This window comes from Gymnodraco acuticeps, unplaced genomic scaffold (genome assembly GCF_902827175.1).
Source record: "Gymnodraco acuticeps unplaced genomic scaffold, fGymAcu1.1, whole genome shotgun sequence".
Taxonomy (NCBI): Eukaryota; Metazoa; Chordata; class Actinopteri; order Perciformes; family Bathydraconidae; genus Gymnodraco; species Gymnodraco acuticeps.
Genome location: NW_022991661.1, coordinates 18,131 through 43,556, shown reverse-complemented (window position 1 = coordinate 43,556; position 25,426 = coordinate 18,131). Strand labels below are relative to the sequence as shown.

The 25,426-nt window shown below is 42.9% G+C and overlaps 1 protein-coding gene across 3 annotated transcripts in view; it reads left to right on the top strand.

Annotated features, from left to right (window-relative positions):
• The first annotated feature begins 1,141 nt into the window (after positions 1–1,141).
• LOC117534399 (ankyrin repeat and fibronectin type-III domain-containing protein 1-like) overlaps positions 1,142–25,426 on the top strand; it is a 35,232-nt gene continuing 10,947 nt past the window's right edge. Inside the window, exons 1-3 of one of the 3 annotated variants that reach the window (XM_034198584.1) lie at positions 1,142–1,394; positions 2,588–2,704; positions 17,937–18,132. In XM_034198584.1, coding sequence (XP_034054475.1) covers positions 17,953–18,132 — 180 coding nt within the window. In that variant the 5' untranslated portion in view covers positions 1,142–1,394; positions 2,588–2,704; positions 17,937–17,952. Of the gene's footprint in view, positions 1,395–1,417; positions 2,384–2,587; positions 2,705–17,936; positions 18,133–25,426 lie in introns of those variants that run through there. The other 2 variants (XM_034198586.1, XM_034198585.1) reach the window with 2 other exon arrangements.

Sequence of the window (25,426 nt, the reverse complement as noted above, 5' to 3'; positions counted from 1 at the left end):
TGCTCAGATAGCAAGCATGCGTTGTGACTCGCTGTCCTCCTCCCGAAAGTGTTTATTTGGTTAGTTTTTGATGTGAACGTAGTGTCCCGTTAACCTCCAGTGTGACAGGTCTCTTTCCAGCTTCTCTCATTCCCCCTCTGTTGCTGACAGCATTTTAGGTTTCAAACGCTGCTTTGATTTCTGTTACAGAAAAACATGCATCACGTGAACTAAGTCACTTCAAATGGAATTTAAAAACTGTCTGAAATCTGAAAGAAATACCAAAATAAATGGAATAAACTAAAACAAATACCAGAAATGGTATTAAATGATCCCGATAGGATAAGTGTTATATTTACAGATGTAGATATTTCAACCAAAAACTGAAAATACATTCGAAACAAACCAATTTAAATTAAAGCTGTAATTAAAAAATACAAGAAAAATGTTGAAAGATCTGATGAAATGATCCTGATCTGAATGTTGGTGCTAGAGGAGCTGCGTGTGTTACTTTAACACACGCAGCTCCTCTAGCACCAGTAACACACGGATATAACATCCGGTCCTTTCCTGTTGAAGAGGAGAAATGATTATACAAAGCTAACTGTGTTAATATTCTAAGATGAAAACGATCATTACTGGAAAAACCTCTGCAATAAAAACCCTGAATTTAATTAATGTATCTATTTTTAATTTAGTTAAGTCATATTTTTATTTTCTTATTTTCTATATAATGTATTCCCTCTGGAGCATCTCCCTGCTCTGATTCTTATTCATCAGCCTTTTCAAAGCGGCCACCCCTCCTCCATCGCGCGTGTGTGTGTGTGTGTGTGTGTGTGTGTGTGTGTGTGTGTGTGTGTCCTATATCACTGTGCACACACCAACATATGCACACACACGCACTCACAAAGCCTGGCTCTCCGCCTCCTCTATTCAAACATCCCTCTCTCATTGTTTCCCCCCCTCCCTCTGAGAGAGAGTGTGTGTGTGTCCTCTCATGTGTGTGTGTGTCCTCTCATGTGTGTGTGTGTGTGTGTGTGTGTGTGTGTGTCCTCTCCTGTGTGTGTCTCTGTGTGTGTGTGTGTGTGTGTGTGTGTGTGTGTGTGTGTGTGTGTGTGTGTGTGTGTGTGTGTGTGTGTGTGTGTGTGTGTGTGTGTGTGTGCCGATGCGTCGCGATGCGTTTGCCGGCGCTGAACAGGTGTGTGTTCAGTCCTCCGGAGCTCCGCACACTGAGGGGCTCTCGCGCTCACACGTACCCAGGATTTAGCTTCACATCTGGGGCAGCAGGACCCTGAGCGCCCCTCCTCCTCTGGAGATGATCCAGGGAGGAACGCAGAGAGGTGTAGCCCAGCGGAGGACACTGATGCTGGGGTCGATCTGCTGCCGATCAGCCTGTTGTACCTCCACTCTTCCCAGTGAGTATCCCTGACCCAGGAACAGAGACGCAGTGTGTTCATTTAGTCGCATTTCCACCGCGTTGAAGCAACTTTTGCGTCACTTTGGATCGGGAAATAAGATGTCTTTTATGTAAGGGTTTGGTGCAGAACACAATGAGAGGAAGAAAACTGCAAAGATCGAGAAAATAAATACAAATACAAGTAAAATGACCACAAAATGCATAAAGATATTCTAAATATATGTGAATCAAAATAAAAAATGTGTTGACAAAAAAACTAAATGAATAAATAAAAAATACTATAAAATGATATATCTGAATTTAAAGGACTGTTTTATAGAAAGAATATGAAATAAGAATATAAAAAATATGATATATAAAACATTAAGACCAATATGAATGTAAAAAGATGAAGGATGCAGCACCATTCGTTAAATGAGATATATTGAAAAAGAATGAATATAATCAAATGGAAAAATCATGATATGAACACCTGAACATATCCAAATGATTTCTAATGTTCGCAGCACACACACAAAGACACATCAGCCAACTCTGCATTTTACACACATGTTGAATCGGTGGTTGCGGTGCGCTGAGATGCAGCCACGTTTGTTCTTGATGGTTCTCTGCTGCAGTGAGCGCCTCCGCCGCAGAAGACCTTTATTCAAAGACTCTAAGGGTGGAAATCTCTGAGACCTTTTAGATTTCATCGAGCAGTTTGGAGCCGCTCCGACAGGTGTCTGGTGTCTGGAGCTGCTCTGGGATCAGTTTGGCGCTGGGACTTGTTTCGTCTGTTCTTGGTGGGATTTTGCTGCTTTCAGAGAACAGAGTAGATGGAGTGAATGTGGGTTTGCAGTTGGTGTGAATCCTGTTTTCCAAGCGGCGTTGGGAAGAGTGAGTTATCGTGGCGATGCGCCGAAGTGTGTGTGAGAAACACGACGGAGCAGACGGAGGATTTCTCTGATTTCCTGCAGAGAGGAGATAGTTAGACACGAGAGGAGGGAGGTGTGGGAACTTTCTGAGAACCCTCCTCTGCTGCCAGTTCACCTGGACCCACCTGTGGAGGACTCATATCTGTGTGTGTGTGTGTGTGTGTGTGTGTGTGTGTGTGTGTGTGTGTGTGTGTGTGTGTGTGTGTGTGTGTGTGTGTGTGTGTGTGTGTGTGTGTGTGTGTGTGTGTGTGTGTGTGTGTGTGTGTGTGTGTGTCAGGTCTGACAGCAGGGCGTCTCGTTTGGCTCGGCGGTGGAACCGTTCTGCGGGCGATGCTCTGATCCTGAAGCCGCTGATCTACACGGGAACCTCCCGATCCTCACTCAGCCTGGACAGGTACACACACACAAACCCACACACACACACACACACACACACCTGTTGCACACCTGTTTAGTGCTGCTATGTGAAGAGAAAAAAAAAGGAATGATAAAATGCAAAATGTCTCAGATTTGACTTCAGGGTGAAAACAACGTTTGTTTTGAACTCTGCATCTCTTCATGCTTTGTTTACTTTTAGTAAACCTGATATTTGAAACCGGTTTGTTTTGGATGCATTCAGCAGTAACTGAACTGAAGCTGGAGCTCTGATTCCACCCTGTTCAGGTTTTAATGTTATATTGATTTAAACAGGACAATGTAAATTAATCTAATTAAAGTTAGCTTTTAAAGGGTTTTAAGAGTTAAAGGTCCCGTGTCCATTTCTCCTGATCACAGCTCCATCGTTGAGGTCGACTAGAATAGATTCACATTGTTCAATGTTCCAAACTCACAGTGGTTTCTCACAGCGTCTCCGTATAGTCTGTGTATTCACTCTCTGTCCTACACGGCTCGTTGGAGCTCCTGCCCCCCTCCCCTCCCTGTGAGCCCACTGTGCTCTGATTGGTCGGCTCGCCCACTCTGTTCTGATGAGTCCACCACCGTTACAGCTGAACATCAGTGATTATGTTTTACAATGGCGTTTGTTAGCAACCAGGAAATGACACCAGTGATGACAAACAGGTGAGAATGCTGCGTGGGGTCTGGGGGCCGTGTTGGGGGGACGTTGGGGGGCTCGCTGCTCCGAGGAGCGGACAGTGTGAGCTGGATTACTGGTGACATTTCCTGGTTGCTGCGTGGGGTCTGCGAGACACGGTGAAACTCAGCCTGAACTCTGCTGAGGGGGTTGCAGCACCCCCCTCTGCGAGGCTCCACTAGCACCCGCACCCCCAAACGCGGCGCACCTACAGTGTAACTTCGACACTTCGAATCAGGGGGTACCAAGTTGGAGCCCCACCTCAGTCAGCATGTCGTTGTGTCCCTGAGACGCTTCACCCCAAAGTGCTCCTGTGGGGGTTGCCCTCAGTGCTGAGTCTGTGAGTCGCTTTGGATAAAAGCGTGTAACAAATGAAATGTGATGTGATGTGATGTGATGTGATGTGATGTGATGTGTAAGTGCGCCACAGTTTCGCCGCTGCGAGACGCGGCTGAGAGTGTGTGTGAGGATCTCCACGGATTGGTCCATTTGGATTTTATTTGTTCACAAACTCTCATAAAATTATTAAAACAACAGAAAAAAAACTGCTTCTTTAAAAAAAAATAAAATCTAAAAAGTTATTTAATATTTGTTTTAGTCTACGACTCCCACAATGCATCGCGGTAACAAACAGCCAATCGCAGCACTTTTTAGAAACCTGATTATAAACATGTTAGGCTTGTTTGAGACAAGCGAGACCTGCGCAGTTGCGATCAACGTCTTGCTCGTGCATTGCATGATGGTTAGTCATTGTGTCCGACTTGCTCTGGAGGCTCGCCTTCATGAGACGTTGAAATCTCGCGGGACAAAGACGCCCGCAGCCTTGAGAGCGAGGCGCGGCGAGGCGGCGCAGTTCCTCTCCACGGGCTGCGGAAGCGAAATGCTTGATGGGAAACGGCTCGCTGGTATCTCGAGCTGAGCGCTCATTGGTGGTTTTTACCACGTGCTGCTGATGAAGCTCTCCCATTGGCTCGGCTAAAGTTTGTTGTTGTTTTGTGTCAGTTTTACGTCGCCACATCCATTCCCATTTTCATCATTGTTCCACAATATTTATCATCATGAAATTAATATCTATATATTTTATACTATACTTGCACTGCTTACCGTTTTCATACTTTATATATCTTAGCATATCCATACACACTGTTCATACTGCTCTCAGGCTGCTGTGTATATCTAGTGTATTAATACACACTGTTCATACTGCTCTCAGGCTGCTGTGTGTATCTAGTGTATTAATACACACTGTTCATACTGCTCTCAGGCTGCTGTGTATATCTAGTGTATTCATACACACTGTTCATACTGCTCTCAGGCTGCTGTGTATATCTAGTGTATTAATACCCCTCACTGTTTATTCATCATTCAATTCATTCTATATGTTATTCTGTAGATTGTGAACATTACTTTTCACTTTATTGCTTGTTGCTCCTGGTTAGAAGCTAAACTGCATTTCGTTGTCTCAGTACCTGTAATATGTGCAATAACAATAAAGTTGAATCTAATCTTGAGCAGGAACAAATGTATTTACTTAGTACATATCTGACATTAACAATTAAACACACGTGTGCATTCTTTATAAATGCAAACCGAGTCAAGCCGACTCCGGAGGTGGCGGTATGCACCTTCAAGCTGTTTGCAATCCGCCAAAAAAACGAGAGGAGAAGAAGAAGAAGACGAAGCTGACTCCGAGCTGTCCGACTTCAGGCGAGCTTTTTGAGACCTCCCCCGGCTGCGATCTCGTCTAATTTCGAGGCGAGCCGCAACGCCTCAAACAAGCCTGTTGACTCTACCCACTAGAGTTATAGCTCTGAAACTGCAGCTCTGATTCCTTCCTGTTCTCCATGGCAACAGCAGCAGAGGCTCATGGGTATTGTAGTGTTTAGAAACATTAATCACAAATAACATGTAAACATCACACGGGGGAAACAGTGGAGGAGGCGGTGGAACAATAACAATGGATTATTTAACGAGTGTGTAACCAAGACGTCTGTCAGTCAGTGTAACCTGTGCTGTTGCCATGGTTACCTGCGGTTTAATCAAGCGGCAAACTGTGGGGTAGAGCCGGGAAGCCAATACGGAAGTGCCACACACTGCAGTTCATATATTGGCCGATAGGCGATGGCTGCAGAAAGGAGCAATTTCCATAGACCCCCATGTTAAAATGCCCAACTTTACAGCAGAAAAAAACATGTTTCTACCCCTGGCTCCATACATTTTATTAGCGATATAGTTAGATTCCACCTTCATGATTATGGATCTGTGAGAGAATTGTTTTCTAACACGACTCTTTTATTTATATTAGGTCTTAAAGTTTGTGCATATATTACGGCGTGGTCACATTGAGTGACGGCTCTGTCAAGTGCCTGCTGCTGCTAGCTTCTTGTCTCTCTGCTAGCTGCTCCGTGAAGCTACAGGGACTCTGCCTGCTCAGCTCATCCAGCAAACACAACTTGTAGCCGGCCGTGGTTGTTTGTTCTTCATGCTTATATATCGGACTATTGTGACTCGCTCTGTGGTTAAAACAGACGGTGCATGAATGCGGTTTTGCGGTAAGTGAAATTCGAGTGCTTTATTTATGTGTTAATGATTTTAATCGGCTACGTAATGAATGGTAAGGCTTGGGTTAGCATGTAAGCTAGTGGTAGCTACATCGGTGCCAATGATGCTAATCGTAGCCTCCAAGTTAAAATCATAGACTGTATATAAAGGTTACAACGAAATAGACAAGTGTTAAGTGGGATAATACTGTTGAACAAACGGCTTCTGTTTGAGGTTGATAAAATAAGGTTACATCCTTGTAACTTAGAGATATTTTATTATGTAGGTAGAACTGTATGCATCTAAGGTTAATTTAAATTGGCTATGCTCAAGTATGTAGACAAGCTAATGTCGAAGTAGTGTATGTGAAATCAACCTCACAATAAGATGTGTGTATATTACAATTATTAATGTCATATTTCAAGATGATTACTTAGATATTACAATATGGTTGGTTGAGCTGGAGTTCATTATCGAGCTGACACGTTAACGTCACAGTCATCTGAAGAACGAACCCAAACCTTGTAGTTTTTATTAATTGCATTACCAAATGGGTATGAAATAAACAGTAAGCATTGGTAACACAACTTCCAAAGTTACAGTAAAATAAAAAGGACCCTGACTCGGACAATACACAATCCAACATGTTCAACAGAAGAGAATCAGTTATATTGTTTGTACACATGGTACTTTACATATATATCTGTTTGTTTAAGGTGTCCAGGTGATGCAGACAGGCTGGACCAGAGAGTGAGAGACAGAACTGGACTCCTCACAGCAGTGAACTTCAGCTCAGGTACAAAGACTATTTTTTTCATACTGTACAAAGAATCAAGAAAGATATTGGTTTAAATGAATGAAGTATTGACTTGAATACACTGATATACATTCCATTAAACAATACTAAATACTAGATCACCTACACATCAGTTAAGTTGAGGGTTTTTTCCATGCAAAAAGTTACATTTAGATATTTAGCAATATGACTTTGTCAGCTTTCTAATGTAATGTATTGAAGGCAAAGATATTTAACACATAGTGAGAACTGCTGCTATTTATCTCTCAATATTGTCTGTAAAAAACGTGGTAAAAGTGATTCTTTCAGTGAGACAACAGAGCAAGCTTCTACAGTTGCACTACGTTTTGATAACAGTTACATATTATTTTGATAATAACATATATTTCAATGTTGATGAACTTCATACTGTTCATTCATAATCTGATTGTCTTTGTAGCTCATTGTTGAAATAAAAAAAAAACATTACAATTACAAAATAATGATATCTACAGCCCCTAAACACACAAACACACCGCTTTCATAAATAACACACTTGTTCTGCAATAATATGTTTTATGTTTCCTGTCATTTTTGTTAGGAAAGGACATGCCTGAAAGACACGACATGTTCTCCTTCTCTGAGGGTCAAGAAGAACATCCAAGAGGAACATTAAAAGCTGATGTTATGAGATTTTAAGACCAGTACAGGACATTCACTAAGAAACTACTTTTATTGTAAAAACAGTCAGCTGATCGAATGCAGCTATTTCCACATCTACACTCCATCAGCTGATTATTTCTATTTGCCTCACTTTATGAGCTTCACAACATGTACCTTGTTTTGCAACGTCACAAATAAATGGGGCCAATCTTCAGTCAGATGTGAATGTGTAATCTAACATTTTCAGTTAGAATAATGGACAAAAGGAGAGCAAATACAAATACAATTTATTGAAATGTGAACCAAAAGCACATATGGACAGAAGGTGTAAACCTATTAAATGTATAAGTAAGCACATTTAGTAAAATAAAGTGACAGACTAGGCCTGTGCAGTTGGTATCAGCTGTGCCCAGCATGGGCTCCTCCATCAGGCCTGGTCCTCCTCGCAGAGGAAAGACCCTCAGTCCTCTCCAAACCAACAGACAGGACGTCCATCACACGGAGGTTTCTCCCTGAAGTCTCTGCTGCTCTCTGGACACCACGCTGTCTCAATCCGTCCACACTGAATATGAGATTGGGAAAATGAAAATAATAAATGCTTTAGACAATAAGAAACATAAAATTGACTGTTGAGTTGCTCAGTTTTTTTAGATTGTCAATACTATTACTGTATAACTAATATCTCAGGTTAAGAGGCACATTCAAATAAAGATTGGTCTTTAAATACATTTTATCTTTTGAATTGTTTGTCTAAAGTCAAGGATCTAGAACTGGTACTTAGTTGTAAAGATACAGTCTGGTTATTATGCTGTTTGGAGGAGGCCTCACAGGTAAGAGCACTAACTAGCTACCATCACATGTACCTTAGCTTGACTTAAATGTATTACACGTATAGTTAAGTGATATCAAAATATAAATAACTAATGTCATGCAAACATATTAATATTTGCTTGATTCCAGTGTTGAATTTAGCACAATTGCATACAAACGTTAAGGGGTTTTAAGATTCTGAAGTATTATGCTAAAAACTCAATAACTTAGATTATTATTTATAGTTTCATGTCCGCTTACCTTAGAAACGTAAAATGTGACGGCAGCGTGCAGATGGGGAGCATGTTAGCTTAGCTTGGTAGCTTCAGCTAGCTCTGGAACTTTCAGCTCGGTGGCAGGAGGTCCCGCCTCGGCTCCGCCTCTTTGCCCTTATTTGGAGAAGGCGGGAGTTGAACTCTGACGTCACTGTTGAGCCGTTAGTGGCCGACTCCGCCTACTAAGGGCTTCACGGCAACTCTGCAGAATCCTATGGGTGACGTCACGGACATTACGTCCATTTATATATACAGTCTATGGCAGGGGCACTCAAATACAAATCTTAAAGGTCCAAAATAAATGTTTCAATAAGACAAAGGTCCGTTTATTACGGTCATTCAAACTTTTAAACAATTGCAACAAGATTCTTAACACGAGGTTGCAAAAAAAATTATCTGTATGCAGCAGTTTTCATTGTTATTGTGTCTGTGCTTGATCCCTCAGAGTCGCAGAGTAAGAGCTGCACAGTTATGAATAAAGGCAGCTGCACCCTCTTTCATTCAGCATTCCCATTATTGCTTTATAAATGTCTTGCCCCCTTGTGTGTCCACTGAGGTTCGTCAGGCCCAACACATCTTCAACAAACTCCCCCTTTGCCTCATCATAAAAACTCACAAACACCAGCAACTGAGCATTGTCAGTGGTGTCAGTGGACTCATCCACAGCTAAGGAAATGCACTGTGCATTTTTTATTCCATCACAAAGCTGATGAATCAAATCACCAGCCAGTATTTATGTTCTTCTGGTTGCTGTGGAATCTGAGAGGGGGATTTGCTTGATTTGACCTGTTATTTCCTCTTTTTGTTTGCCTTCAACATGGTCTCCATCACTTCAGTCATGCATTCTTTTATACTGCAGTTATTATCCAGTGGAAAGTCCTTACCTACTGGCCTAGTTCAATCAAAGTGGTTACTTTTGTTTGGCTGGGCAGTGTAGTTTTACACACCGTCTGATTTGACTTTCTCAGGACTTAAAACAGTTTTTTGGGGGCAGACCCCCTCAAAGAAAACAATATATTTACACACGTAAGGTCATCATCTTAATAGTTGTGTATGCTCATCCGTGAGCAGAGCATCAAGTTGACATGTCTATTACAGCTGAATGCGGCGATTACCATGTTGTTCAGCGAAACGCCTCACAAACGATTTAAGATCAACAGCTTTAGAGCGTTTTGATTCAATGCTGAGTACAGCCAAACTGACAGTCTCTTCTCTGTCAGTGTAGACCGCACCTCATTCCTTCAGTGCTTGGGTCCGAATGCTTCTCGTTTTGCGCCGTCCAGTTCAAAATGAAATCGCCGCCAAATCATATGTCCACGCTCGCGCCAGGACCGGGGGAGGAGTTACATGACGTGCATCTTGTGCTGCATTCACTTGCACTCGGACATTAGAGACTTTCTCTCATAAATGTCCGATGAGCCACAACTTTTCTTTCAAAACAAAGCTGCCAACTGGGGTGGCAGCTGGGGTGGCAAGGCCTATTTCTAGAGTGTCAGTTGCCGCCCCGGAAGGTGAAACTAGGCTACTAGCTACAGTACAGATGGAACTAGATGAGCTGTTAACTCTCGCTCTGATTTTTTTTATTTATTTTTTTTATTCTCGCTCTGACTTAGACAGGTTGAAAGAGACACACACATTTTTCCCACCCGCATTCCGCGAAGACCCGCCCTACTGTGCCTCTGATTCGCAGATTGTTTGGGGGGAAAAAACGCTGACTGGATGCTGAATGTGATTGGACCAAAGCGTTGACACACACAGGTGGAACACAGTGGAACAGTCAGACATGCAGAGCGCTGTTTGCAGTGGACATAGCGGAGAATTTTGACTCGTTGCGAATGCGTTGTGGCGATGTCTCACATATAATACAGAGAGATAATACATATGAAAAGTATAATTTGCTCAGAGTCCGGAGACAGTGGTGGTTCGGTCCGGATCCGGACCGGAGTCCGTAGTTTGAGGATGCCTGGTCTATGGTTTAATGCACCTGGTTTAACGGGAGGAAACGGTGCATTAAGTAGGGACTATTTTCAGCGGCGGATTAAGACATATACATTGGTTCCTAACCCGGGAGGTGTGTTTTAAATAAATAAAAAAGTCATATATTTATTTTTAATTTTAATTTTAATTGCTCAAATTATTATTTAAATCAAAAACTATAACTCTACCAGGATGTAATGTGTTTCTCTGTGTCTCTGTGTTTCTCTGTCTCTCTTTCTCTGTGTCTCTCTTTCTCTGTGTTTCTCTGTGTCTCTCTGTGAGTTAAAGGCAGAGATCAGGACATATTTAACCGATAAGAGCTTTGACATTAACGTCACACCCCGAATATGTTATCAAAGTAACCTGTTGAACACTCAGGGGTTAAAAAAAGGTCAGATTAAAATGTCGCTCTCTCCATTAACAACTGTATGAATATGTAACAGAATGTAATCACACACACGCACACACACACACAGCACAATTACTGCTGCAATTAGTTCCTTTTTAATCATTTATGTGGGGGGGGGTGTTTAGCTTTGAGCTTCAGCAGTGATGTTTGGATCATTTTTTACGCTCAAACCAATTATGTTTAATGAGACACACTCACACACACACACACTCTCACACACACATACTCACACACACAATCACACACACATACTCACACACACACACATACTCACACACACACTCACACACACTCTCACACACACACTCACACACCACACACTCTCACACACAACTCACTCAGCTCTAACATAATGAACGCTGTAAACTGATCTGAAGCTCCAACATGAGAAACATGTAATGAATAATATAATGTTTATTTTGTCCACTCGTTCCCAAAAACAACAAATTATCTTTGTTTCCTCGAACAAATTCTACAAAATGTAGTTTCTCTTCTCTCATCTGTTCATTTCTCAGGCACGTTTTCAAGAGACTACAAAGTATTACTAAGAGACTACAAAGTAAAAGTACTGCGGTGTGAACTCGCCTTTTGAGAAAAAAGTGAAATGTGAGGAAACTCTTCAGAGAAACTGATACATGATTCAGGGACAAAGTGTGTCTTTTGTTATATTTAATAAAGTAATAAAGAAAGTCAATATAAAGTGAGATGGATCTGAAAAGCAGGACCACACACACACACACACACACACACACACACACAGAGAGAGAGCTCTGCTTTCAGTCTCTCTGTGTGTTCATGAGAGGAACCATCGTTACACCATTAACCCTAACCCAGTCCTTAGCCCTCTGTGAATCCACCTCCTGCACCTCCTGACATGTGACCCTTAGCTTCTGTTAAACACACACCAGACTAACATCACCATTTAACAGAGCAATCAGAGTATAAGACTTGAAATGATTATATGATCATTTGACACGACAGCGATCACACGTTATCGTGATGCCCGTCGGGTCGCGTGAGGAGAGCCAATCATTGGTGCACTTCCTGCTGAGAGAGGACAACCAGGCGTATTTTGCAAAAAAGAAAAATAGTCCGTTGTTACCGTTTGAACTAACGTAGCAACGGCAGGAAGTGCTTCGAGAGCGCTTTTGAGGAGCTTTTTTATTACAGATTTGAAAACATCGCTGCTTGCTTTAAAAGTAGCACACTTCATGATGTCAGACCTTGGGAAGTATCTAGATATCCTGCCCTGATGCCAAAGGAACTGCACACTGAATATGTGTCGCCGTTTGATGTCTATGTCTGGACCGCTGCGTAACAAGGAGGGTTTCTACCCGTTACTTCTCCGCTGTGTTCTTGTCGCTCTTGTCTTGTCAGTTAGGCCAAACTGTATACAGTTAAATCAACCAGACTTCTTTCTGCAGATGTGAGCGTCCTTAACAACGGTCAATAAGTCCTTAACAACGGTCAATAAGTCCTTGACAGCGGTCAATAAGTCCTTGACAGTGGTCTGTCTGTTCTGGATTAACAACGTCTCACGTGTTCTGAATTGACCAATCAGAATCGAGTATTCAACTAAGCCATGTAATAAATGTCGATAGATGTCGGGCCGTCGATGAGCGTCCTGGTTTGTCCGGGCCTTTAGGAATACCTGCTTCCGACGTGTCTCATTTCTCCAACAAGACTTTAAAGAAAATATACTTTCTTTCCACTCTTTTTTGCAAAATATGCCGTCAGATCCCCAAAATGAAAAATAAAGTGTTTTATAATGTAATGTGTTTAAATGCATATAAATGGCACAAATAAACACTTTTGAAACAGTGTTTACGCTTTGAATTACTGACTAAAAACATTTTTCATTTTCAGACAGGTTTTTATAGAAATGGATCAGGAGAAGAAGAGAGAATCTTTGTTCCTGAAACTTTCAGAGTCTCTTTCCACAGAGGGGACACATGTTGATGTAGAAGAGACATGAAGAAGAGGGGACACATGTTGATGTAGAAGAGACATGAAGAAGAGGGGACACATGTTGATGTAGAAGAGACATGGAGAAGAGGGGACACATGTTGATGTAGAAGAGACATGAAGAAGAGGGGACACATGTTGATGTAGAAGAGACATGGAGAAGAGGGGACACATGTTGATGTAGAAGAGACAGGAGAAGAGGGGACACATGTTGATGTAGAAGAGACATGAAGAAGAGGGGACACATGTTGATGTAGAAGAGACATGGAGAAGAGGGGACACATGTTGATGTAGAAGAGACATGGAGAAGAGGGGACACATGTTGATGTAGAAGAGACATGGAGAAGAGGGGACACATGTTGATGTAGAAGAGACATGGAGAAGAGGGGACACATGTTGATGTAGAAGAGACATGGAGAAGAGGGGACACATGTTGATGTAGAAGAGACATGAGAAGAGGGGACATTGATGTAGAATATGTAGAAGGGGACCATGTTGATGTAGAAGAGACATGGAAGAAAGGGGACACATGTTGATGTAGAAGAGACATGAAGAAGAGGGGACACATGTTGATGAAGAAGGGACAGGAGAAGAGGGGACACATGTTGATGTAGAAGAGACATGAAGAAGAGGGGACACATGTTGATGTAGAAGAGACTGATGAAGAAGAGGGGACACATGTTGATGTAGAAGAGACATGAAGAAGAGGGGACACATGTTGATGTAGAAGAGACATGGAGAAGAGGGGACACATGTTGATGTAGAAGAGACATGGAGAAGAGGGGACACATGTTGATGTAGAAGAGACATGAAGAAGAGGGGACACATGTTGATGTAGAAGAGACATGAAGAAGAGGGGACACATGTTGATGAAGAAGAGACATGAAGAAGAGGGGACACATGTTGATGTAGAAGAGACATGAAGAAGAGGGGACACATGTTGATGTAGAAGAGACATGAAGAAGAGGGACACATGTTGGTGTAGAAGAGACATGAAGAAGAGGGGACACATGTTGATGTAGAAGAGACATGAAGAAGAGGGGACACATGTTGATGTAGAAGAGACATGAAGAAGAGGGGACACATGTTGATGTAGAAGAGACATGAAGAAGAGGGACACATGTTGATTGTAGAAGAGACATGAAAGAAGAGGGGACACATGTTGATGTAGAAGAGACATGGAGAAGAGGGGACACATGTTGATGTAGAAGAGCCATGAAGAAGAGGGGACACATGTTGATGTAGAAGAGACATGAAGAAGAGGGGACACATGTTGATGTAGAAGAGACATGGAGAAGAGGGGACACGTGTTGATGAAGAAGAGACATGAAGAAGAGGGGACACGTGTTGATGTAGAAGAGACATGAAGAAGAGGGGACACATGTTGATGTAGAAGAGACATGAAGAAGAGGGGACACATGTTGGTGTAGAAGAGACATGAAGAAGAGGGGACACATGTTGATGTAGAAGAGACATGAAGAAGAGAGGACACATGTTGGTGTAGAAGAGACATGAAGAAGAGGGGACACATGTTGGTGTAGAAGAGACATGAAGAAGAGGGGACACATGTTGATGTAGAAGAGACATGAAGAAGAGGGGACACATGTTGATGTAGAAGAGACATGAAGAAGAGGGGACACATGTTGATGTAGAAGAGACATGAAGAAGAGGGGGACACATGTTGATGAAGAAGAGACATGAAGAAGAGGGACACATGTTGATGAAGAAGAGACATGAAGAAGAGGGGACACATGTTGATGTAGAAGAGACATGTGGAAGAGGGGACACATGTTGATGTAGAAGAGACATGAAGAAGAGGGGACACATGTTGATGTAGAAGAGACATGAAGAAGAGGGGACACATGTTGGTGTAGAAGAGACATGAAGAAGAGGGGACACATGTTGATGTAGAAGAGACATGAAGAAGAGGGGACACATGTTGATGTAGAAGAGACATGAAGAAGAGGGGACACATGTTGATGAAGAAGAGACATGAAGAAGAGGGGACACATGTTGATGTAGAAGAGACATGAAGAAGAGGGGACACATGTTGATGTAGAAGAGACATGAAGAAGAGGGGACACATGTTGATGTAGAAGAGACATGAAGAAGAGGGGACACATGTTGATGTAGAAGAGACATGAAGAAGAGGGGACACATGTTGATGTAGAAGAGACATGAAGAAGAGGGGACACATGTTGATGAAGAAGAGACATGAAGAAGAGGGGACACATGTTGATGTAGAAGAGACATGAAGAAGAGGGGACACATGTTGATGTAGAAGAGACATGAAGAAGAGGGGACACATGTTGATGTAGAAGAGACATGAAGAAGAGGGGACACATGTTGATGTAGAAGATACATGAAGAAGAGGGGACACATGTTGATGTAGAAGAGACATGAAGAAGAGGGGACACATGTTGATGTAGAAGATACATGAAGAAGAGGGGACACATGTTGATGTAGAAGAGACATGAAGAAGAGGGGACACATGTTGATGTAGAAGAGACATGAAGAAGAGGGGACACATGTTGATGTAGAAGATACATGAAGAAGAGGGGACACATGTTGATGTAGAAGAGACATGAAGAAGAGGGGACACATGTTGATGTAGAAGATACATGAAGAAGAGGGGACACATGTTGATGTAGAAGAGACATGAAGAAGAGGGGACACATGTTGATGTAGAAGAGACATGAAGAAGAGGGGACACATGTTGATGTAGAAGATACATGAAGAAGAGGGGACACATGTTGATGTAGAAGAGACATGAAGAAGAGGGGACACATGTTGATGTAGAAGATACATGAAGAAGAGGGGACACATGTTGATGTAGAAGAGACATGAAGAAGAGGGGACACATGTTGATGTAGAAGAGACATGAAGAAGAGGGGACACATGTTGATGTAGAAGATACATGAAGAAGAGGGGGACACATGTTGAGGTAGAAGAGACATGGAGAAGAGGGGACACATGTTGATATAGAAGAGACATGAAGAAGAGGGGACACATGTTGATGTAGAAGAGACATGAAGAAGAGGGGACACATGTTGATGTAGAAGAGACATGAAGAAGAGGGGACACATGTTGATGTAGAAGAGACATGAAGAAGAGGGGACACATGTTGATGTAGAAGATACATGAAGAAGAGGGGACACATGTTGATGTAGAAGAGACATGAAGAAGAGGGGACACATGTTGATGTAGAAGAGACATGAAGAAGAGGGGACACATGTTGATGTAGAAGAGACATGAAGAAGAGGGGACACATGTTGATGTAGAAGAGACATGAAGAAGAGGGGACACATGTTGATATAGAAGAGACATGGAGAATAGGGGACACATGTTGATGTAGAAGAGACATGAAGAAGAGGGGACACATGTTGATGTAGAAGAGACATGAAGAAGAGGGGACACATGTTGATGTAGAAGAGACATGAAGAAGAGGGGACACATGTTGATGTAGAAGAGACATGAAGAAGAGGGGACACATGTTGATGTAGAAGAGACATGAAGAAGAGGGGACACATGTTGATGTAGAAGAGACATGAAGAAGAGGGGACACATGTTGATGTAGAAGAGACATGAAGAAGAGGGGACACATGTTGATGTAGAAGAGACATGAAGAAGAGGGGACACATGTTGATTTAGAAGAGACATGAAGAAGAGGGGACACATGTTGATGAAGAAGAGACATGAAGAAGAGGGGACACATGTTGATGTAGAAGAGACATGAAGAAGAGGGGACACATGTTGATTGTAGAAGAGACATGAAGAAGAGGGGACACATGTTGATATAGAAGAGACATGAAGAAGAGGGGACACATGTTGATGTAGAAGAGACATGAAGAAGAGGGGACACATGTTGATGTAGAAGAGACATGGAGAAGAGGGGACACATGTTGATGTAGAAGAGACATGAAGAAGAGGGGACACATGTTGATATAGAAGAGACATGAAGAAGAGGGGACACATGTTGATTGTAGAAGAGACATGAAGAAGAGGGGACACATGTTGATGTAGAAAGAGACATGAAGAAGAGGGGACACATGTTGATGTAGAAGAGACATGAAGAAGAGAGGACACATGTTGATGTAGAAGAGACATGAAGAAGAGGGGACACATGTTGATGTAGAAGAGACATGAAGAAGAGGGGACACATGTTGATGTAGAAGAGACATGGAGAAGAGGGGACACATGTTGATGTAGAAGAGACATGGAGAAGAGGGGACACATGTTGATGTAGAAGAGACATGAAGAAGAGGGGACACATGTTGATGTAGAAGAGACATGAAGAAGAGGGGACACATGTTGATGTAGAAGAGACATGGAGAAGAGGGGACACATGTTGATATAGAAGAGACATGAAGAAGAGGGGACACATGTTGATGTAGAAGAGACATGAAGAAGAGGGGACACATGTTGATATAGAAGAGACATGAAGAAGAGGGGACACATGTTGATATAGAAGAGACATGAAGAAGAGGGGACACATGTTGATGTAGAAGAGACATGAGGAAGAGGGGACACATGTTGATGTAGAAGAGACATGAAGAAGAGGGGACACATGTTGATGTAGAAGAGACATAAAGAAGAGGGGACACATGTTGATATAGAAGAGACATGAAGAAGAGGGGACACATGTTGATGTAGAAGAGACATGAAGAAGAGGGGACACATGTTGATGTAGAAGAGACATGTAGAAGAGGGGACACATGTTGATGTAGAAGAGACATGAAGAAGAGGGGACACATGTTGATGTAGAAGAGACATGAAGAAGAGGGGACACATGTTGATGTAGAAGAGACATGGGGAAGAGGGGACACATGTTGATGTAGAAGAGACATGAAGTAGAGGGGACACATGCTGATGTAGAAGAGACATGTGTCCCCTCTACACAGAGGGGACACATGTTGATGTAGAAGAGACATGAAGAAGAGGGGACACATGTTGATGTAGAAGAGACATGTAGAAGAGGGGACACATGTTGATGTAGAAGAGACATGGGGAAGAGGGGACACATGCTGATGTAGAAGAGACATGTGTCCCCTCTACACAGAGGGGACACATGTTGATGTAGGAGAGACGTGAAGAAGTGGATATTGCATGATAGGTGACCTCTAACTCCTCCCCCCTCAGGAGCCTCCCGGTCACGATGACCCAGCAGATGCAGAACCTGCAGCTGACTCAGAGCAGGAAGTGCCCCGGAGGCCCCGCCTCCCCCAGCGCCGCCAAGCGCCTCTACAGGAACCTGTCGGAGAAGCTGAGAGGAAGCACCGCCTCCTTCGAGGACACCTACTTCTTCGGGAAGACCGACCGCCTCCGAAAAGCCTCGGTGAGTCGCTTTATCGATGTGACTGTGGGGAATCACAACATAAACACACCAGAGATAGTTCATACAAAGCAAACACACTGAGACCCGCTGAGGAAGAGAAGCTGTTCACTTGTTACTCAAAACAGAGAGACTCCTTCTGTGACCAGCAGACTCTGCAGAAAGCAGAGAGGACACTGGCCTCTCCAGGTCGTCTTCAGGTCAATTTCATCTGTTGCTATCAGGGTGTAGATATTCTCCACCTGCTCTTAAGACAAATCGCTGTTCAAAATCATTCATCCCCTCTGCACCCAACTTTCAATTCTTGATTGTTTTTTGATTGATTGATTGATTGATTGATTGATTGATTGATTGATTGATTGATTGATTGATTGTGATGCTCTGAACTATGTATGGTGTAAATGTGAATGATCCACATCCAGGTGTGTTCATGACACCAGCTGCTCATAACCAATCGCCCCTTGCAGGGTTAACCCAGTTGTTGATTGATTGATGAAAGGAGTAGAACGTTTTCCATCTTGGTTCAGATTTCTTGTTCGCAACTAAACCCGTGGTGCAAAACCTTATACCTTTATTGCCCTAATTGATGACACTTTATTGGCGTATCAATAGTGCAGGACTTGCATCAATAAAGTGGGAAATTAATCAATCAATCGGAAAATAAAATATATGGATAGTGCGGAAAAGGTTTATCAGATGTATCAGTAGCGCAGGAAAATCTATCACTTATAAAATTCATGGTATTGTATACATGTTACATATATCAGACATGTAACCCAACCCCCACGGGAGAAATGAAGGGTGAAGTGTCTTGCTCAAGGGCACAACCGCATGCTGACTGCAGTGACGATCAATGAGGGATTGAACCGGTGCTTCCCTTGTTCCCTTATCTGAGAATCAGCGCTCTAACCACTGCGCCAAAACCGCACCATGATAGTGCGGAAAGTGTGTCAAAAGTGCAGGAAAAAGAGTATCAACACCAACAGTACCTCAGGATGATTCTCACTCCGTCTGCAGCTTCGTCTCGTGTTCTTCTTCCTGGAGGATAGAAAGGAGTAAACAGTGTGGGGGTGAACCCTGTGTCAGGAGGAAGATCAATAAAGATCTGCTTTCAATAATCCAGTTAACATCCTGAACCCTCTATTAGATCTCTGACCCAATTTAGAGACAATGGACGTCCATTCTCGGGAGACGTCTGACAGTGGTGCGGTTACCCAAAGTGACAGACCTAATTTGACCTCTATTTAGAGGCAATGGACGTCCACTCTCGGGAGAGAGACCTCCAGCATGTGTCCCTGAAATGGGGACTCAGGTTATTTCACACATCCAGGACAGAGACTGGGGAAATCACCTCTCTGTGGCCCCTCAAAGAGCCCCAAAGGACGGACTAATGACCTCCAGCATGTGTCCCTGACATGGACACCTCCATAACATCGCACACCGTGAGTCCCCGGGCCCCCGGACTTAAGCACTCCCCCACGGACTAAACCCAGATGATCACACCCTACAGAACCTCATGCCCCTGGTAACACTTAAAGGGTCTTGAGAGGGGTCTCACTACCGGAGGCTGCTGGGGACCACATGAGAGTCTTGAGAGGGGTCTCATTACCGGAGGCTGCTGGGGACCGCATGAGAGTCTTGAGAGGGGTCTCACTACCGGAGGCTGCTGGGGACCACATGAGAGTCTTGAGAGGGGTCTCATTACCGGAGGCTGCTGGGGACCGCATGAGAGTCTTGACCGGGGTCTTGTCTTGAGAGGGGTCTCACTACCGGAGGCTACTGTGTTTATGCCGGAGGTACTTGAGATTGCCAGGCCCTTAAATCGTATACATTCTTCCTCTTCCTCAAGCACAGCAGCAGTGGCACTCTGCTTCCTGGGTTTTAGCCCATTTTTCAGCCTGGAGCGCAGGGTCTTCACCTCATCATTGAGGGCATCCTTCTGAGCCCTCAATGCCACATTTTCCAGCATCACCTGCCTGCAGTCCTCTTCGTCACACTCAGTATGTGGGGTGGAGGGTGCACCGGGTATTCCTCCTCATTGTCTATATCCAATGATGTAGCCATTCCAATGATGGGATTAGTCTCTCTGAGGTCATGGAGCAACTGCAGGGCCACACTATGCTTCAGCCTTGCCATGACCTGATGTGCTTCATCTCGGGATAACTCAGGGTGGTCATGAGTTACATGACGGTCCAGTTTCTTCCCAGCATACGAACACCCTGTGATGGGACAGGGTTTGGTCCGAACATTTATTCTGCCACTGGCCATTTTAAGAATGATGCCTCTTTCCTCCAAGTTCCGCACTGCATGTTTGTGCTTAAGGTGCTTGTTCAAAGCCAGATAGAAGAGTCTGCACACCGGGCATTCGGACGACATCCTTCCTGAAACAGACACAGTGAATTGTATTTAAATTATTTTGTGTTTCTCCGTTTATATGCGTTAGCGTAACCGGTGATTGCAACAATGGGTCCGATGCTTCAATGCCTGGTACACGGACCAAGGGAGGACTTGGGTTACCACCGGGTTAAATGGTCCCACCTCCGCACCAACGCGGGGCTGGTGATGGCAACATTGGGTCCGATGCATCAATTCATGGTGCCCCGACCATGAGAGGGTTTGGGTGCCGCAGAACACGGCAGTACCCCAGCAGGAAACACGTTTTATGGTCAAAGGAGGAAAGAGTGATAGAACCGGGGTAAAGCAAAGAAAATGTCCGACAATAGTGACTTGTGAGGCGGCCAGAGAGTCTGTCATCTCTCGGTCCTATCCTCCAGGCAATGCGGTACCAGAACTGGGTCAAATTGACCAAAATGTAAAACAAATAAGTTTCAATTCATCCATCCAAGGGGCATAACGTGAAACCCGCAGGTCCCCACCAACCCGTTCACGTATCTAACAGATATTCCCCACTCAGCGAGACACCCGCTGAGAAGCCAACTCTGGTTATTGGTAGCTCTATTATGAGACACGTGAAATTAGAGACCGAAGCCTCCACAGTCACATGCATTCCGGGGGCCAGAGCGGGCGACGTTGAGGCGCATCTTAAACTGCTGGCTAAAAATAAACGTAAATACAGTAGGATTGTTATTCACGTCGGTGGTAATGATGTTCGTATACGCCGATCAGAATGCACCAAACTTAATGTGGAGTCGGTGTGTAGTTATGCTAAAACAATGTCGGACACCGTAATCTTCTCTGGTCCCCTCCCCAATCTGATCAATGATGACATGTATAGCCGCATGTCATCATTTCAGCGCTGGTTGTCTTGGTGGTGCCCAGCAAACAATGTGGGCTTCGTAAATAATTGGACAGCCTTCTGGGGAAAACCTGGTCTGATTAAGAGAGACGGCATTCATCCTACTTTGGAAGGTGCCGATCTCATTTCGGCAAACATTTCAGGGCTTTGTGGACTTAATCCATGACAAACTGGAGTTGAGACCAGGAGGCGGAGTCGCAGTCTTACACGCTTCTCTGCGCTCTCTCCTAGGCAGTCATCCATAGGAATCCCGAACCCAATAAAATACCCAATATTAGCGGTGTGTGTGTCTGCCCAAGGACAAGTTAAGGTAAAACCTAATAGAGGTGTCATACATAATAACCTAATCAAAGTAAATGTAACAACTACTACAGTGCAACAAAACAGGAAGATTAAATGTGGTCTCTTAAACATAAGATCTCTAGCATCTAAAGCAATATTGGTAAATGATTTAATATCAGATTATAATATTGATATATGCTGTCTCACTGAAACTTGGTTGAGACATGAAGAATATGTCAGCATAAATGAGGCCACTCCACCCAGCCATATCAATACTCATATTGCCCGAGGCACGGGCCGAGGAGGTGGAGTTGCAGCCATCTTTGACTCAAGTTTACTTATCAATACTAAACCAAAATTAAATTATACCTCCTTTGAAAGTCTCGTTTTTAGTCTTACGCATCCGACCTGGAAAACTTTGCAGCCAATCTTATTTGTTACAGTGTACCGTGCACCAGGTCCTTATTCAGAATTCTTATCTGAATTCTCTGAGTTTTTATCAACTTTGGTTCTTAAAACAGATAAAGTCATTATCGTAGGTGACTTTAATATTCATGTTGACGATGATAAAAATAGCCTTACTGTTGCATTTAACTCTATATTAGATTCTGTTGGTTTCCGTCAGAGTGTAAATAAACCAACCCACTGCTATAATCACACTCTCGACCTTGTTCTGACTTATGGTATTGAAATTGAGCAACTATTAGTCGAACCGCATAATCCTGCTTTATCCGACCATTTCTTAGTAACTTTTGAAGTACTGTTACGAGACTACAAAGCATTAGTCAAAAGCTCCTGCAGCAGAAACCTATCTGTTAGTGCTATAGCCACATTTAAGGAAGAGATTCCACCAATACTTAACTCGATAGCATGTCTGCATGTAAGGCAGGAAACTTATACAAAATGTACACCACCCCAAATTGATCATGTTGTTGATAGTGCTACAGATGCGCTGCGAATAAAATTAGACTCTGTTGCTCCTTTGAAAAAGAAGAAAATAAAACAACATAGACTAGCTCCATGGCATAATGCCCAAACCCGCCAAATAAAGCAAAAGTCGAGACAACTTGAAAGGATATGGCGTTCTACTAAACTTGAAGAATCTCGTTTAATTTGGCATATTACTCTCAATGAATATAAGAAAGCATTGCGTAAAGCGAGAGCAGCTTACTACTCTTCATTAATAGATGAGAATAAGAATAATGCAAGATTTCTTTTCAGCACTGTAGCCAGGCTGACAGAGAGCCACAGCTCGATTGAGCCTTCTATTCCCATAGCACTCAGTAGTAATGATTTTATGTGCTTTTTTAACGATAAAATTGTTACTCTTAGAAACAAAATTAATGACCTCTTGCCTTTGACCAGTATAGTGTTATCAACAGCTCCCGGAAACGTAAGTTCTAATATTACACTAGATAGTAAACTAGAATGCTTTTCAGCCATAAACCTTGAACAATTAAATTCAATGATTCTCTCTTCTAAACCATCAACGTGCATGTTAGACCCAATTCCAACTAAGCTGTTGAAGGAAGTTTTTCCATTAATTAGCACTTATTTATTAAATATTATGAATATGTCTTTATTATCAGGCTATGTTCCACAATCATTCAAAGTAGCAGTGATAAAACCGCTTCTTAAAAAGCACAACCTCGATCCAGAGGTTTTAGCCAACTATAGACCTATTTCTAATCTTCCGTTCCTCTCAAAAATTCTTGAGAAAGCGGTCGCAAAACAGTTGTGTGATTACTTAAAAAACAATGATTTATTTGAAGCTTTTCAGTCTGGCTTTAGAACACATCATAGCACAGAGACAGCTCTGGTTAAAGTCACAAATGACCTTCTAATAGCCTCTGACAAGGGACGTGTCTCTATTCTTGTTTTGCTCGATCTCAGTGCTGCATTTGATACTATCGACCATGATATCTTATTGCAAAGACTAGAGCACTTAGTTGGCATACAGGGAACTGCTTTAGACTGGTTTAGGTCCTATCTATCTGAACGCTCTCAGTTTGTACGTGTCAATGATGAATCTTCCACGCAAACCAAAGTTAGCCATGGAGTGCCACAGGGCTCAGTGCTCGGACCTATTTTGTTCACATTATATATGCTTCCGTTAGGCAATATTATAAGGAATCATTCTGTAAACTTTCATTGTTATGCGGATGATACTCAACTATATTTATCAATCAAGCCTGATGAAATTAATCATCTAAATAAAATTCAAGACTGCCTTAAGGACTTAAAAACGTGGATGACCTTAAACTTTTTGATGTTAAACACGACCAAAACTGAAGTTATTGTACTTGGCCCGAAGAATCTACGAAACAAATTATCTAAGGATATACTAACTATGGATGGCATTAATTTGGCCTCCAGTGAGACTGTAAGGAATCTTGGTGTTATATTTGATCAGGATTTATCCTTTAACGCCCACATAAAATCAATTTCAAGGACCGCCTACTTCCATCTACGTAACATTGCAAAAATCAGGCATATCTTGCCTCAAAACGATGCAGAGAAACTAGTCCATGCATTTGTTACTTCAAGGCTGGATTATTGTAACTCTTTATTATCAGGGTGTACCAAGAAGTCAGTCAAGTCGCTTCAGCTGATTCAAAATGCTGCGGCTCGTGTACTAACCAGAGTTAGGAAAAGGGACCACATTACTCCTGTTCTGGCTGCCTTACACTGGCTCCCTATAGAACACAGGATAGAATTTAAAATTCTTCTTCTCGCCTACAAAGCCCTTAATGGGCAGGCGCCATCTTACCTTAAAGAACTCATTATACCCTACTGTCCTACTAGGGCATTGCGTTCCAAGAATGCAGGGTTGTTGGTTGTTCCTAGAGTCTCTAAAAGTACAATGGGAGCCAGAGCCTTTTCTTATCAAGCTCCACATTTGTGGAATCAGCTTCCAGTTTGTGTTCGGGCGGCAGACACCCTATCCGTTTTTAAGAGTGCGCTTAAGACCTTCCTTTTTGATAAAGCTTATAGTTAGGGCTGATTAGATCCAGCCCCTAGTTTTGCTGATATAGGCTTAGTTTGTCGGGGGACATCTTACTTCTTCCTTCTCTCTGTCTATACCTGTGTACTCTCATGTTCCGATTAACCCAGCTTCCCCAAATGTCTTTCTTTTTGGTGTCTATATACGCCGGGATCCGGAGTCATGGATGATCCTGCGCTCCTCTGTCCTGGATCGCGAGCCCTGGATCTTGAGTCGTGGCTGTGGTCCTGGATCATAGGTCCTGGATGGATATCCTCGTGGATTCATCTTACTATTATACACACATGCATTTCCAAACATTTGGACTACCTATGTTGCAAATGTATTATCTTTTCAATTTACACACGGCATCTATTGCACGTCTGTCCGTCCTGGGAGAGGGATCCCTCCTCTGTTGCTCTCCCTGAGGTTTCTCCCATTTTTCCCTTTAAACTGTGGGTTTTCCCCGGAAGTTTTTCCTTGTACGATGTGAGGGTCTAAGGACAGAGGGTGTCGTATTGTCATACTGATATTTTGTACAAACTGTAAAGTCCACTGAGACAAATGTAACATTTGTGATATTGGGCTATATAAATAAACATTGATTGATTGATCCATGGAAAAGGGCTGAAAATGAAAAAAAGTATCCGAAAATAGTGCATCATGAGCCCGCAAGAGTCCCCTGTCAACTCCCCTTGCATTCCTCCAGAGTCAGAAAAAGTATGTTATCTTTTGGGAGAACCAGAGGAAAGGGGTGAAAATGGAGAAATTGTATC